The 16,757-nt window shown below is 31.8% G+C and overlaps 2 protein-coding genes across 5 annotated transcripts; one reads left to right on the top strand and one right to left on the bottom strand.

Moving 5' to 3' along the window:
- Positions 1–1,331: 1,331 nt before the first annotated feature.
- LOC101898530 (ferritin heavy chain) lies at positions 1,332–6,898 on the bottom strand. The gene is made up of 4 exons (XM_059122480.1): positions 6,739–6,898; positions 6,307–6,493; positions 1,943–2,220; positions 1,332–1,856 (listed from the first exon to the last, which is right to left on the bottom strand). The coding sequence occupies exons 2-4, from the start codon at positions 6,374–6,376 to the stop codon at positions 1,587–1,589; spliced, it is 618 nt and encodes a 205-aa protein (XP_058978463.1). The 5' UTR covers positions 6,377–6,493; positions 6,739–6,898; the 3' UTR covers positions 1,332–1,586.
- A 4,932-nt stretch (positions 6,899–11,830) lies between these two features.
- On the top strand, positions 11,831–14,777 carry LOC101898813 (uncharacterized). 4 transcript variants are annotated; one of them, XM_020034922.2, is made up of 4 exons: positions 11,831–11,989; positions 12,311–12,464; positions 12,840–12,866; positions 13,909–14,777. In XM_020034922.2, exons 2-4 carry the CDS (start codon positions 12,353–12,355, stop codon positions 14,466–14,468), a joined length of 699 nt encoding a protein of 232 aa, XP_019890481.1. In that variant the 5' UTR covers positions 11,831–11,989; positions 12,311–12,352; the 3' UTR covers positions 14,469–14,777. The 4 variants fall into 4 exon arrangements, with proteins under 4 accessions (XP_019890481.1, XP_005178179.1, XP_019890482.1 ...); XM_020034923.2 differs by lacking the exon at positions 11,831–11,989 and adding an exon at positions 12,074–12,197; XM_059122469.1 differs by lacking the exon at positions 11,831–11,989 and adding an exon at positions 12,166–12,181.
- The last annotated feature ends 1,980 nt before the right edge of the window (positions 14,778–16,757 follow it).

The following is a 16,757-nucleotide window of genomic DNA, read 5'->3' as shown; positions in this document are numbered from 1 at the left end:
CCAGCGCACAATGGCCACCAAAATCTCCGGATACCAATCCGTCGGGCTATTATGTCTGGAGTATTTTGGAAAGCAAGGTTGGCACTACAAACACCAAATTGTCGATCTCCTCAAGCAAGCGCTTCGTCGGCAAAATACCGCAGAGCAACAAAGGTGACCAATTCGATCAAATCTAAACTTATTCTATAATTCGATGCTATTTCCGACATTTTGTTGGCTTTCATTCAATAAAAATTAAAAAAAAAGTAAAAACCATGAGGGTATAATTTTTATTTTTTTTTTTTTTTAATTTAGCACAATTTCTGAATTCACAGCATTTAATATATTAAGTTTGTAATACAAAACCCCAAAAATTTTGAGTTGACAAGCAAATTTTTAGGGCCTTAATATAACCTCAATTATACAAAAAGGGGCCCGAATATTTTGAGCAACATTTAATATAGAGCCTTTTTAAAAGCAGTGTCATGTCGTTCAACTTTATAGTATGGCTAGCTTAAAGTTCAACTTTTAATTTTGCCTTTGATTAAGCGTTCTTCTAATTTGGTTCCATTCAGTTCTAAAAAAAAATTTAAAAAATCATCAAAAAAAATACAATTCAATTGCCAATTTTAAGGTTATTCTTAGTTGTTCCACATTCTAACCAAATTAGTAACATTCTCTCTCTCTTCAATGTTGGCGTTATTATCACCAAGGCTTATAACAAAATTGAAATTTATAAGACATTTTAATTTTGTTATATTGCAACAGCCTGGGAATAATCACCTTTTTTTGCATCGTTTAATCCCCCATAAGACAAACAATTGTTTATTTAAGTTAATTCATTTATTTATTGTGGCATAATTGACGAATAAAATAATAATATTATTAATAACATACATTACTATAAGTATGTATTTTCTAAAACTAAAATCATTACCTCATATATTATTTGTGTAGACAATGCGATTCTTTCAATTTAAATATGATTTATTTTTGTTGGAAATTTATGATTTACTTAAATTTATAATGGCTGCCGCTGGCAGTAGTATTTCAAGCGAAATGATAAAAAACGAAAACTTATTAATAATTAAATAAATCATCACAAAATTAACGAAGACCTTTTTCATGGAGTGGTGGTGGTGGTTGGCTAGAACAGCATTTGCTTCGGTTAAAGATAAGCATCCAAAAGCCAACCAATAAAATATGTTGAATACAAAAGTAATGATAGATTAAATGCAAAGGAAAATTAATTTATATGAAAAATTGAAGGCCAAAAAGAAACTGAAACTGCTTTTAGATAAAGCCAATACCGGTATGGATTATTTTTATTGAATAAAGAAAACAAAGGTGTGTATTTTTTTCTACTAATTTTTGTTTGTTTTAAAGCAATAAACAATACTATTTGTATTTCTAATTAAATATGTTTTAACACATGATTTTGTTTAGTAATTGAAAAGCACAGCTATAGAATGTTTGGACAATATATAATTTAATAAATGTTTTTTTTTCTTGTGTGAAATTTAAAAAAACAAAAAAATCTCATGGCTGTTAAGATGTATGTATGTTGATTGCGCCTTCCATCACATTTACTTTTAGTTGGAAATAATTTACAAATCCTTGTCGAACAAGAATTCACCCAAAGCACCATGGTTGGTCATCATCTTCTTGAGGGTGGTCAATTTACCGGCCAATTCACGTTGTCCGTGCAATTGTTCTTCCAAATAGACACCGGTCAAGTAGTCAACCAAATGATAGAAGTTGGGTTTCTTTTCACAGGTGGCAATCAATTTGCGAATGGACTTGGTGACATCGGTTTCCAATTTGAGGGCATCCTCCAAAGCTTCAGCACCGCTAGCCCATTCGTCCTTGGAGACAGTCTGAAGGGAAACAAAATAAAAATAGTAAATTAGCAAAAAATGAAATTTACAATTTCTGTATTTTGTGTTAAAAAGTGTCTACTTACGGGAATGGTGATCAAGTCGGTAACACGGTCGGTCAATTGACCACGCATGGTCAAGTATTCAATCAATTTGGAGCCATGTTCACGTTCCTCCTTGGCAGCCTTGAAGAACAATTCAGCGAAACCGGGACGATTGACGGTGTCACGAGAGAAGTGAGCACCCATGGCCAAGTATTGATAGGAAGCATCAATTTCCTTTTGGATTTGATTACGCATGGCTGTCAAACAGTCACCGCGCAAATCAATCCATTCGGTAGGGATTTCGGGATTTGGCACGGAACCTAATTGTAATAAGAAATAAATAAAAAAGTATATATTATGTAAAAAATGAATTTAAAAAATGAAATAAAAAACAACAAGTGTTTTAAATCCAAAAAAGAAAAAACAAAGCATTTCTTATTAAAAATTTTATTTACTTGAATTTCAAAATCTAAGGTATTCTTTCGTTTATAATTTTTTTCTTTTTAATTCTCTTTCTAAATTCATTCTTGTTTCTATTCAAAAACACCAAATTTAAAAATTGTTATAAAATGTGCTAACTATAGAATTTGATGTGCGTATAGAAAAGTTGTCCTCCCCTTCTTCATTCATAGGAAATAAGTGACCATACAAATTGTTAATTGTTGCCAAGAGGGCATCAAAAATATGCTGAAATTTTTAAATAGGTAAATTTCATTTTTAAGATTTTCACAATCTTAAAGGAAACTGACGTCATTTAAAACTGCAAATTATAATCCCAACTGTGATGGGACAAAAGAACATGCTACTACCCCGGGAAGAGCTCTCATTTAATTTCACAATTTGATGTTATAATGATTTCACATTCAATTGTATTCTGCCTTTAAAAGATCGGACTGTTCCCATTGTCAGCTGCTGGGAGAAAAGATCAATAAGAAATTGTACGTGGTGTAAAGCTTTGCTATAGGCTAATTAAAGAAAACAATAAAAGACGACAATTAGAGCAAATCGTAGGGGATGACAAATCAATGATCTTGGTAAAGGAAGAACTTAGAAAATGTCAAGAGGGGTGGTTTTTTTTCTATGGGAATTTATCGGAATCGTAGAAATAGACAAAAGGGGGAGGGTTTTTGTTTATAGCAATTTCAAGATCTTAGAAAATTTCTAAACATGTGCCCATGGGAATTTGAAATAGAGACGTCATATAGTGAAATAGATTTCCTAATGAGTACGTCGATATTTTTGCAAATTGCACGAAAATATTTCCCTATTCAATTTGTGCCTTTTTTGTTAGTGTAATTTGGAAATTATATTTTGCAATTTAGTGGTAGTAATTACCCTCTACATAAATTTCATAACATCCACGAGAATTGTTATCAGCCGTTTTGTTTTGGCTGATATGCTAGACAACAAATCACAACAACAAATCTACATCATGGCTGCGGTGATTTTGTCTAGTTAGCTTTTTGTTTATGCCGTTAAATTTGTTGTTGCTTCGTTAGAATTTTAAACTATTTGTTTATAAAAACAAACAAAAGTCGTGTGCAAAATTCATTGGGAAAAGAGAGAAAGTCAAGAGGGGGAGAGGAAAAAAAAAAACAAAATCTTGGGAAAGACTTGGTCTCGTGTTTTGGTTGAAAGATTGGTTGGAAGTACACGTGTACTTAAGATCTGATGAACAAAAGTAACAGTTATGAAAAGTATGGAGGGAAAATTATATTAAAATATAAAAAAATTTCAATTAAATTTCAGGGCTTCAAATTGCAAAAATGTCTTCATTAGTCATACAACAAATATGGGATTTAGAAATACTAATATAGGCCCATTTAATTAATAAAATTGTGATTTATAAGAAATGATTTCCAAGGGAAATAAATATGAGTATTGTGCCCATATATGCCTATCGCACAATATGAGAAAATATCCATTTGAATCATTTTCCACAACAAAGAAAACCATTGAAATTGGGTACAATACCCAATGGGGAGTAGTATTTGGTTGTCTCTTTTATTTATAATGTGTCGTCTACTGCGAATAGTAAAAAAATTACATTGAGGCTTTGTTGTGTACTTTACTTTGGTATTATTATTCTTTGTCACCATAGACCAGCCATGTGGTTTTGTTTTTTTTTCACTCGTTTTTTTCCTAGATTCTTTTTTCCGCTGAGGCAACAAAAATGAAATCTCTAGCCGTGTGCAAAAGCAATTCCAATGCAAAGAGAGTCTTCAATTCTCTCGAAAATAATACAACACTCATGTGGGAGTTGAGAGAATCGTAATCACGGCTTGGTTTGATCAAGATCAACCCTCATACATAAAGCCGTGTGCAAAACACGCATTGGGGAGAAGTGTTTTTATTGTGACAATGATGCAATGAGATTTCTAAAAGAACACGAGGTCAAATTATGCAGCCTTATACAGAGGGGGATTTCTTAAGATTTTTTAATGAAATTCTATTGAATTTTTTATCTAAGGGGATAAATAATTTCAAATGGAGGCAATATAGATCAATCTCAATCAATATTGGTGAATTAAAAATAGTTGAAATAAACATAAAGTATAAACGACGGTTATTCTTGCAAGAAGAACACAGAGTAAACAACAAACAAAGGGAAACAAAAACTCTGACTATAGTTATTCTTGTAAGTGCGTGAAAAATAAAAATTTTTTGAAATTTAATATTTATCGGAATATTGGGAACCGGAAACCAGACATAAGCAAAGAATAAAGGGAAATTCACAAATTTTAAGTATTTGGGTAGAGGAACTTTTCGCCTCAGAGGAACGGTTGCATAGCGCTTGAATTATTATTGTCGGAAAATAAAGAGGTGAAGGAATGGTATTCCAGAAGGGGTTCTTAGATGTATTATTACGAACTTGAAACACTAAATTTGAAATAATTCCGGTGAATAATGTCGCTAAAATCATCAAAATACCGAATACCGGGGGGTACCCTTATATGGGGGCTATACGAAGACATTGACTTGCATAGACAATTTTCTGTCATAGGCTGTAGTACCCATTACGAACTACAAATACCAAATTTGAAACAATTCCGGTGAATAATGTCGCTTAAATCACGAAAATTCCGAAAAAGGGAGGTACCATTATATGGGGACTATACCAAAACGTGGACCTACATTTTCAATACCATTTTCAACCCATTTTCAATACCAAAAGTCCTGCAGACATAATACATTTTTGAGTAAAATTTTATCAACCTACTTCATTTCGTTCGGAAGCTAGAGCGATTTCCAATCGACATAGAATTTCATTTTGATCAAGAATATATATATGCTACCATGGTCTACCAAGAAAATTCAAAATAATGTAATTACGTTTACATAATCCATGACGCATTGTTCCAGTAGATTATGCTGTTGGATTTGTTCCAAAGTTCGACTTCAAAAATATTGCCAATAACAAAAATATAATGAATAGGAAGTAGGCATAAACAAAAAGAACGAAAGAAAAAAAGCAAACAACAACATTGGGGCTGTGTGCAAAATAAATAACAGATGTTCCATAGGGAGAGAGAGAGAGAGAGGAGAAAATCTTTTTACAACTCATTTTACATTATATTTTTACAGAGTAATAGCAGATAACATGAAATATCTATAATAACAGAGAAATGTTATATTCCACATCAGTAATTTACCAGTAACTTAAACTTCCACTGTAAAGCTGTAAAATGTTAAGGGAAAAAGTAAAATGTTCTGCTATAAGCAATGTTAAGTTATGAATTAATGAAAATCTCCCAATGTAAAAAGACAATGACAAATAACATTACAAAACAATGTAATTCTCCCAACATTTTGTTATATTTGTTTATCTCTGTTTTAGACTTTCACTTTCTGCCCCAATATTGATTTGTTATGAAAATCTTATAAGAAAATGGAACTAAAATGGAAGCGATAAAAATTGTTATGCAAAAATAATCAATAATTATAACGGGGGCCAAACAAGTTTTTACCTAACCAAATAATAACTCGATGACATTTGTTGTTTGTTTGGCAATAAAATACCGGTTTCAGCAAAAAAAAAAAAAAAAAACAACAAAAAGAAAGCAAATAAACTCTAGGTCAAGCAAAAACGCAAATTAATGAGTTTGACAGCAAAACAATGTTAACAGACCTAGGACCATGACTTAACAGAAATTTAACTTTATATTTTATAAAAACAGAGAGCAAGCAAAACAGAAAATGAGAAACCAACTTAATTATGCTCAGAGCTCTTTGTCTTGTTTACACAATTTTTTCTCGGTTATATTCTGTATGTATGCCATTTGACTAAAGAATAAATTTCCTCAATAAATAAAATGCGCACTTCAAGGCAAATGTTTCCCTTCCTTTCGCTGAATTTAAAACACTTTGTTTAGAATTAAAATTAGAATCAATTAATTGGTACTTACATTTAAGTTCGCCAAAGACAGCTGGGGCCACCACGGCCAAGACGCAGAATCCAACCAAGAATTTCATCATGTTGCTTTGTTGTTGTTGATGTGTCTTTTTCAAAATCACAGTTAAAATTTTGGTATAAATTTTATGTTTATTTTTCACAAAATCGTTTCGAAGAGTCCTCTAGAATGTCTCACTTTGCTAGATGCACAAAAGAAAATGAATTGATTTGGTCAATTGTTCCACAATTAAATACGAAACGGAGAAATTTTGTAGTAGGTCGTCTCACAATGGAAGTCAACTTCACACGTTATGTAGACAGATTACTGTTTTTTTGATGTTCCGTTTAGTTGTTGTTTTCTTTCGTTGTGAAAACTGTCAAAAACCTTTATACGCACTGGTATAGAAGGCGACCGAAGTAATTGAGTTGATTTAATTTGATGTACCTTTGACAATTGAAATCTGTCTTTTTGCTTTTATGTCTCCCGTATGAGGTTGGAATTATTTCTTTCTTTCTTCTTTGTTGTTTTGCTACTGAGCGTACACAAATGTGAACTGTTCGATACTGAGGCGGTGTTAAACACTTTTAAATATGCCAAACATAGCAGGCAGGCAAAGCAACGATGGCGACGATACAAACACAGCCCCACACCAATATTGTTGTCTTTGACAGCGAATAATCTCTTTGTCTCTCAATTGTTGTCGTTCGCTCTCTCGCTTAGATTGTGGGGATATACCACAAAACAATAGTTTCTACAATTTTCTTATCACTACTTGTTTCTACACAAAAACAATATGTCGCCTATGAAGGGAACTTGCTCGATTGATAATTCCGCAAATCGGCACGTTTAAAAGAAAATCGAAATGAAATCTTCATTTAATTGCTACTCATCAAAAAAACAACAATTGTTGCACTCTGCACTCAGTTTTGTTTTTGTTTTCACATTCATATGCAATATGGCTGTCGCATTCAAATTGAATACTCTCTCTCTCCCCTTACACCGAACAGCTGTGCGTTTTTGTTGTTGCTTACGCTCGTATGATTAAAATTCCATGGCACACCACGATTGCAGGCCATGTGTTAGAGTTGCCATGATGTGTTTGATTTATCTTGAAGTACTTAACCCCACTCAGATAAGAACGTCATATTCCAAGATGGCTGGCTAAAAAAGGATTTGCTTTTGTGATGACTGCAAAACCACACCAAATGACACGTCACAACATTGTATGTAAATTGGACACATCATTACTAGATTTAATCATGAATGCTTACTAATATTTGTCAAATTAACTATTTTGTTGAGAGTGGTATTAATTTATGGCATTACCGAAATAGAAACGTGATATCGCGACATTGTATGGAATTATGATAAATAAAAATACGTGATGCAGATATTTTTTTGATTTCGCCAGAAGTTATTTTAACATTGATGTCTTTATCATAAATTGGATATTAAAAAATATCAAAAGTTATGATTTTACAAAAAGGAGATGACTAACTGAAATTATATCACTGTTACCATGGAAATTGTTTTTATCTAATTTATTGAATATTAACTTTAGTAGTAGTTGGTAACAAGTAAAATTTACCAAATTTATGGGAAATATCGCATACCTACACAAGTTTTTTTTTAATTGGAACATAAAACCTTAATAATAATTTTACCTTTTAAAGTCAGAATGTATCCTTATATCAAAAGTTGTAAGAAAATAGACCTACCCTTTGTACAATAAGTACGAGGTTAATTAAATTAAAAAAACTGCTAGTCTTGCAACTAAAATTCACCAATTACAAATGCAACAATTTTTTTATTTGACACTTTTCTCCCATTTTTATATACAAAAGAAATGCCTTGCATTTTCACAACATCGAGTTTCTAATACAATTTCAATTCCTTTTCATCCAAAGCGCAAACATTTGTTCTTCCCAAAAGTTGTGGAAAAGAATACATACCAAAACTGTATACATGTTTTGACATTTCAAGACTTCCTATTGAAAAAAATGTATTCAATTGATTGCTATGTCCTACCTTGTCTTCATTGTACCATGATTGTACCTATGTTAAAATGAAGAAGGTAAAGTCATTTCAAATAAGCATTCCCTGTAATTTACTTTGTCAAATTTCACTGCATAAAAACTAGGTATCCATCTCTGATTTGTGTACTTACAATAAATTTATAAATATATATTTTGACAATGAGATGTTGTCAAAAGACTTATTTTGAAAAATTCTAAACATATGATTGCGTGACTTTTTACCTTCTTGATTCTACCATGATTGTACAATTGAACAAAAAGGGAACAAAATTAAGAAAATTAATAACAAATTGATATAGCTGAATAGAATATATAGAAAACACAGCCTGCCTGTGGGCCCGCAGAGACAACCTTGTTAAGTCCAAACCACACATCCCAATATTTCGATCACACTTTGACTTTGAATATGTGTGGTATATTGTCCAATAATGTAGAGAATGACAATAATTCATACTTATGCCCGAATTTCTTCCAAATTCGCACATATATACAGGGTGAGATAAAAAAAACTGCAACTAAAACAAACGCCATAATTTTTACATTTTTTTTCTAATTTCATTGAATGAATGCAAAAAATTGCGGAAATAGCATCAAATTTTAGAATAGTCTAGATTTGGTTACCTTTGGCACGAATTATGGCCTTCAAATGGCCAATGAAACCGTCACACGCTGCCCAAATGTTGCTCTGCTGTATTTTGGCCCATCCCCGGATAAGCGCTTGCGTGATGTGAATACTCCAGACACAATAGTCCAACGGATTGGTATCCAGAGATTTTGGTGGCTATTGTGCGCTGGAAATTAAGCGAGGAACCTCATTTTGTAACCATTCTCGGTTGGCACGTACTGAGTGCGATGGTGCTGAGTCCTGTTTGAATGTCCAAGGTCTGCGGCCAAAATGTTTGCGTGCCCAAGGCTATAATACACCCTCCAGAATATTCGGAATTTATTCTGATGGCACGGTCGATTAATGCCAAAAACTCCTTTAAAGTATACCATATAATAAAAATTATAAAATTTATTGTAAATCCATTGATGATAGCAATATAAAGCTTCATAAACTAATTTTCGCCATTTACGCTTTTCGACAAATTTCTGGTAATTTAGTTTCTTATATAAGAATTATGAAAAAATATTTTAGCTAATAATTTCTAGAACTAATATAATGTAAATTTATAAGAATATATAAGGGCTACACAAAAACTAACAATACTGAAAGAGTATATATTGCAATTTAAGGGCGTTAAGCCAAATTATTAAAAGGTAATTTATTTCGAATAAATTGCAATTAAAATTCAAATTTGCGATACACTGTTTTAATATGCAACTGAAACTCGATCGTGCGAAAAGAAATTTGATTTTCTCCATTCGTTTATAGTTTTTGCAAGAAATGTCATTTTTTGTTGGTGTGTTTAGAGGAAAAAGACACTATTATTTTTCCTTATACATGTTATGCAAGTCAAGATTTTTATTCAAAAGCATTAAAAAAATTCAATAAAAATTGGGATCATACCCCCGCTCTTTATTCCATTACAAAAGAAGAGAAATAATTAGAAACATAAGAACAAGTTGTTGCATCGTATTTTTTAATTGGGCATTGGGTCTGTATTTGAGTTGTCTTACGTACCCGTTTTACCTCCTTATTAGATCCCATTAAATGCCTGAGCAAGTAAATTTATATTTTACACTAAAATGTGGCACATATTAAGATTTTATGCTGCAGAGAACTATCAACAGTAAAATCCAATTACATATTATCCAATATTTTTTTAAATTATTCATTTGACAGCACCTCATTGTCCAAATTTACATGTAATCCATTGTATACACAGATATCAAAGATGGGAACCTGCTTTTTATTCAGTGAAATTAGACAAAGTAAAGTACAGAAAATGCAAATAGGAATATGCTTATTTGAAATGACTTTATGCCATGTTTACGTTAGAACTTTTTGTAGGGTTAACCTACTTTGAGAGGATTTATTTGAAGTAAAAGTAATGGATATGACAATTTAAATCCAAATCCAGTGGGTTAACCCTCATATATATAAACGTACTTTTACCTTCGTAATTGTACCATCGATGTAGATTTCCTTGTTCATCTTCAAAGAAACAAGAAAAATGCAACTCTGTGTTGGAGTGTCAAGTAGATTTTTTATATGAAACAGTTGGCTTTGTTGATTTGTATTTTGTTTTAACAAAATGTCATGGTGCAATGAAATAAAGGTAACCTCATTTCAAATAAGCATTCCCAGCTCTACATTTTCTGTAATTTACCTTGTCAAATTTAAAGGCATAAAAAACCGTTTCCATCTCTGATTTTGTGTGTATACAATGGATTTATTAATATAGATTTGGATAATGAGATGTTGTCAAATGTATAAATTAAAAAAATATGATTACATGATTTTAGCTTCTTAGCTCTACCATGCAAAATTCTTATGTTGGATAAAAACTCATAAAACAAGAATAGAATTTCGGGGTTATTCCACAAGATTGAATCTAAAATAGTAGGACAATATAGTTTTATCACAAAATTGTACAATTTGTTACCCATTTGCGTCGAAAATTTGCATTTATTTTGCAACCAAAAAAATTATTTTAGTTTTTATTCAAAACAATACACACACATACACAAAATGTATATATGTTTTGAAAGAATAAGAATACCAAAGAAAAACAATTGTATTTATATGGTTGCTTTGTTCTATTTTCTGTAATTATGCCATGGTAGTACCGATTCCGAACTTCAAATACGACATTTGAAACGATTCCGTTTAAAAAATGTAACTAGAATCTTCTAAATACCGACCATTGGGAGATATTGTAATATTTATTATATTATTTATATTTCATATTAGAGCATCCTAGTCATATTACAAAATAAAGTCAAAAAAAGTTAAGTCCAATTACAAAAGCAAGCCTAAAGTCCATGTTTCGACAGCCTTCGTAATTTAATTAAAAAAAGAACATGTGAATTTTTTGTGATAACAGACATTTCCATAAACTGTGATGAATTTCATCATTTCAATTTTGCACTTTTTCATCACATGCATAATTGCAAACTAGCAACATTGCAGACGCCATTATTCTTGCTTAGTTGTTCTTTTTGCGTTTGTCTATCACTTGTTGCTATGTTCTAGAAAATACCATCACCGTTATAGAGTGGGAATCAATTTATCATGTTGAAACCAATTGATTGACAAAAAAATCGTGTGTACGAAAGAACTACGTAATATGATTATCGTTGTCAAACGACAACCCTACAAACAAAAAGCACCAACAACAACAATGCTGAAATTTTTTGTAACGGTATGAATCACTACTACTCTGAATTAAAGTAGATACCCTACCGTCAGTGGTGTGTGCACAGCAAACCAAAACAAAAACAATGGACGCCATATTGTATAGAGCGCAAGGGAGCGAGAGCATGGAGCAAGATAATGTGAGAGAGTGTGAATGAGTGCAAAACAACAGCAACGTCCAAATGGGGGACCAAAGCAACTACAAGTATCGATTCAGGCAAAGTATAAACAGGCAGTTTGAAAAAGTCAACTCAACGAGTCAGTAACAGACAACAGAAAAAAGCAAAACAAACTATTGTTGTGTGGAGAACAACACATCAAATTTCATAATCTGTGAATTAAAATATTAGAAACATAAGTAAGTTTTGATTTGTGTTTTGCGTCTTTGATGCTTTGCAACAAAGTTTGGACAATTGATGTGATAAAATAACTTGCTGGTGTGTGCATTTCTTCTTGTTAATAATTTTCTGTTTAAAAAGCAATTGTCGCAAGAGAAAAATCATTATTCGTAAATTGTATTCCATTGAAGAAAGCACACAGAACACAAGAGGTTAACATTAAACGAAGTAATAATATGAAATTAATTAGTGAAAATTGTTTTAATTAATCGAATTGTTGTGAAGATTTGTTAATAAAATTAAAATATTTTTTCTTTGTTTTCTGTCATTTGTCTGTATAGATTTCTTGTATACAAAGAAAAAAGAAAAACGAGAGAAACAACATGAAGTCGTTGATTGCCATTGCTGTGCTCGCCGCTATTTGCGCCGTAGTTAAAACCGAGGAAGTCTGTCATAATAATGTTGTCAGAGCTTGTGCCTCTTCCACTCTCTCTGGTAAGTATTTTGTTGTTTTTTTTTTTATTCATATTCAAGTAGCCTAGCTATGTTAGGATTTTCATATTGGAAAATCAAAAATAATGGAAATTTTGTTAACATAACATTGCTATGGATGTTAGGTGTAGCATGTAATGTGAACAACAGCAACGAGTGAGAAAGTTAACATTTCCTCAAAATGTTAGCTGATTACATTGATGTAAATTGTAACAAGAGAGTCCTCTGTTATGTTGTTGTTTTCATTCCTATACTCTGTTAAATTTTTATCTCTGTAACATTTTTATAACATTTTTAACCACAAATATCCGGTTGCTTTTTTTATTCTATTTCTTTTTATCATTAAAAATCTGAAAAAAAAAATTGAAAAACACAAAGCAATTGCGGGAATGTTTGCTAGTGAAAGTAAGAGCATTTGTTTAGAATTCATATCTATTTTTGAGTTCCGAGTAGTTTGGCGACAATTACTTTTTTAACAGTAGGAAGTGTCAGGAGGCAGTATTTAATAGGGAAGTAGTCGGAGTGAGCACAGTGGTACTTATTTACATATTCTATTAGAAAAAATCAACTTCTTGCCGACCTGCATTCCCGGAAGTGAATTCGATGTCACATAGGGTTTTAGAATAAACAAATAAAAGCTATTTACATCAAATTGAGGCCTTTGACTGCTAATAATCAAATTTCTGAATGAAACCGGTCACATACGAACTGAAATGGTCCCATAAATTCTAAATCTACCCTCATTCGTTCGATTTTTCAAATCAATATGGCATGCTAGTCATATCAAAATAGCAAAACAAAGGTTGAAAATCCTATAATTATCTGGCTAGACACCCCGGGAAATAATTCTGAAAAAACCTTTCTATCACCGATGTGGACACTGGCCCAAACGGTATCGTGAGGTAGGCAACAGTAAGATGACGATTGATACTAAAGTAAAAATCACGTTTTGATCCAGATATGTTTTTAATATCAATTGCCAGTTTTCGACACAGATTATTTCGTTTCCCATATTTTATATATTTTTTTTTTTTGCAAATATGAATTTCTTTGGATCCGCCACATTGTAGTTTTTCTTGAAAAACTGTTATACAACAACGACTATAAAATATTATTGTTAATAACATCAATTAACCTTCAAACCCATTTCAAAAACATAAAAGTGTCTACAACGTAAATCAGCAAATTTCTAATCAGTTTTGCTATGCTTATTAAAATTGACATCTGAGGGTGATCCCGATTTAGAAAGATAAGAATCTCTGCTAAGGCAAGCAAAAAAAAAAAAAAAAACTGTCGCATTTGAAAGTAATTGTCGCATGAGTTTTTTTAATTAAAGTGCATTTTTTATTTTAGAGCTTTTTCCCACTATCCTCTCCTCGTTGTTTATGTTACTGTATAATTTCTAATTTTAATTTGCTTTTTATTCTTTCCCTCTCTCTCTCTGTAGGTGCCAATGTTTGCAATGCCCGCATGGGTGGCATCGATCACATTGAACCCGAAGTTCAGGCCTATGTTAACTCTCAATTGACCAAATCCTATGACTACTTGTTGTTGGCCACCTACTTCAACAACTACCAAAAGAATCGTCCCGGCTTCCAGAAATTGTACCAAGGCTTGTCCGATCGTTCTTTCGACGATACCATTGCCTTGATCAAGAAATTGACCAGCCGTGGTGGTAAGGTTAACTTCAACACCGTCCACGAAAGCCCTGCCACCGTCTCCAAGGTACGCATGCAAATGGAAGTCGATGAATTGCACTCTTTGGCTATGGCTTTGGATAACGAGAAGACTTTGAGTGCTGGTGCCATGCATGTTCACACCCGTGCCCTCCACTCCACTGAACGCGATCCCGAAATTGCCCACTACATTGAAGAGAACTTCTTGACCAAACAAGCTGAGACCGTACGCAAATTGTCTGGTTATGCCAACGATTTGTCCAAATTGATGAACGTACAAGACCCCTCATTGGCTGTCTACTTGTTCGATGAATATTTGCAAAAGCAATAAATTTAATAAATGAGATTTAACAAAAATTCAAACAACATCATCAATGTAGAAACCACCATCTAGTAACAACAAAAGAGTTTGAAAAGGGGGAAAGGAATAAACAACAGCAAACAACAAAAAGTGGAGGGTCCCCACATCAAACGGAATTAACAGCTTGCCGGTCTTAGTCGTTATCAGCCCTCTACAATCATATAATTATCTATCTACTCTTTGTTGAGCATTTAAATGAACACAATTGTCAATTGATCTGGTTTTTGCTTAAAATAAATTACAATTCGAAATTGTTTGAGTATTATATGAAATTCACAATCATCCCTTTTTTGTTTTTGATTAATATTATTATTTAAAATATATTAAAAAATTTAAAAACCCCAATAAATATTCTTTTTCTGGCTTACAACTAGCAATAATGAAAAAAAATCAAACGCATAAAACATGAATTATTTTTATTTTCCATTATTATTATAATAATTAATGTGATACCTAATTACACTATAATTTAAACAAAAAATCTTATCTATGAAATTAAATAATATTTAATAAAATTGTGGCATAGTAAGGCCAAAGAAAAAAATACTTGCAATTGCGTTAATTTTTTCTCCCCCTCTCTCTCTCTCTGAGGAACAAATACTCTCGGCATTGTTATCGTTTACCCCACAAATTTTTGGTCGACAAATTTGGTTTTTATGATTTGTTTATATTCTATTTTTGTTTGTTCCCATGCCTACACTCGCTAACCACCGCTAATCTTGTTTTCTTTCGATTTACTTTTGTTCCTGTTTTCTACACAATATGTTTTCTTGTTGGGGGGTTTATTTTGTTATCGTTGAATTTTGTTTTGGCTACAATTTCACAATGTCAGTGCTTTTTTTTAATATGTACAGATATCTAGAAAAATCATCAACAACCTAGGAGGGCGAACCAGTTTTCTCTGAGAAAATTTGTAAGATAATTCTCGAAATTCATTTGAGAGAAAAACTGCGACTATTTTTGTTAAGTACGGCATTGATATTTTCGTAGAACATTTTCGAATGTTTTGTTTTGAAACGTGAACCAATCAAAAGGTCGGACATACAAAATACATTTGTGGTAGACACACTCGAATGCACAGTACTTGTAGTGGTAATTGAAATATTGATTGTTGGATGAATTACACTTTTTCGAATAATTACGGGAAACAATCCAGCAGATTATGAAAGAAGGCTAAAAAGGAAGATAGAAACAGAAACCTAAATAGAGGGGCAAGTTCCATCTCATCTACACCTTTGGTGATTTTCGGAATATATATATAGTGACTTTGGCAATATTGCAGATAAAAATGCGTGGAATATTTTGGTGGAAATTTTTGAATCCAGGTGAATCAACAAAGGGTATTTTTGATCATATTTTTAAAATAATTAAAACATCAATTTAATTGGAAGTGTAGAGCTCAAAATATTCTACAAAATTATCTATATCTATGAAAGAGGAAAATTTTTGTATGTTTGAAATTTATGGACTCGAAAACCGCTGAACAGAAAATTTCCAAGTATACTACAACATCGCATGAAAGTAACATAGGCTATATATATTTTTGAAAATACACTTTGAACTGGAGATATATCATCAGAATCGTAGGTACCTCCCAAAAATTTACATTTTATATGCACATATATATTGATCGATTAAAAATAAAGTCTCCAAATTTGGAATGGGTAACAGAATTTGAAACAAAAGTTAATTTGCCAAATTATATTGAAATCGGTTCATATTTGGATATAGCTCAAATACATATTTCAATTTCATGTATTTGATGTACCAAACGCGATACGTATGTCCAATTCCAATGAAATTCGGAAAGAGGTACAAAATTTGGTAGAAAAAAATCTGACAAATATTATAGAAATAGATTGAGTTTTGGTTATAGCTCCCATATATATATATATATATATATATATATATATATATATATATATATATATATATATATATATATATATATATATATATATATATATATATATACAGGGTGAGATAAAAATAAACAAAGTCAAACGCTATAATTTTTACATTTTATTTTAAAAGAAACAAGTAAAAAAGCAGTAATTTCGACCGGGCCGAACTTTGAATACCCTCCACCATTTGGAACGAATTAGAAAATTTTCAAAAAAAATAAAATCCATTAAAAATTGTTTTAAAATCTTTAAAATATCTAATATAGGAAGGAACCGATATGGGGGGATATACGATATTGTGGACCCATAAAGACAAATCTATGTCTGCGTGTAAAGTACTCACAAGGAACTCCTT

The sequence above is a fragment of the Musca domestica genome, unplaced genomic scaffold (assembly GCF_030504385.1).
Source record: "Musca domestica strain aabys unplaced genomic scaffold, Musca_domestica.polishedcontigs.V.1.1 1, whole genome shotgun sequence".
Lineage (NCBI taxonomy): Eukaryota > Metazoa > Arthropoda > Insecta > Diptera > Muscidae > Musca > Musca domestica.
The sequence above is the reverse complement of the archived record's forward strand: the minus strand, read 5'-3'. Positions and strand labels throughout refer to the sequence as shown.

Bases quoted from the DNA above. Each gene is read 5' to 3' on its own strand.
- LOC101898530 (XM_059122480.1), bottom strand. From the start codon at position 6,376: ATGATGAAATTCTTGGTTGGATTCTGCGTCTTGGCCGTGGTGGCCCCA. The intron at 2,221-6,306 runs GTAAGTACCAAT...TATTACAATTAG, and splicing joins TGTCTTTGGCGAACTTAAAT to GTTCCGTGCCAAATCCCGAA. The intron at 1,857-1,942 runs GTAAGTAGACAC...GTTTCCCTTCAG, and splicing joins CCGACTTGATCACCATTCCC to ACTGTCTCCAAGGACGAATG.
- LOC101898813 (XM_020034922.2), top strand. From the start codon at position 12,353: ATGAAGTCGTTGATTGCCATTGCTGTGCTCGCCGCTATTTGCGCCGTA. The intron at 12,465-12,839 runs GTAAGTATTTTG...AAAAACACAAAG, and splicing joins TGCCTCTTCCACTCTCTCTG to CAATTGCGGGAATGTTTGCT. The intron at 12,867-13,908 runs GTAAGAGCATTT...CTCTCTCTGTAG, and splicing joins GGGAATGTTTGCTAGTGAAA to GTGCCAATGTTTGCAATGCC.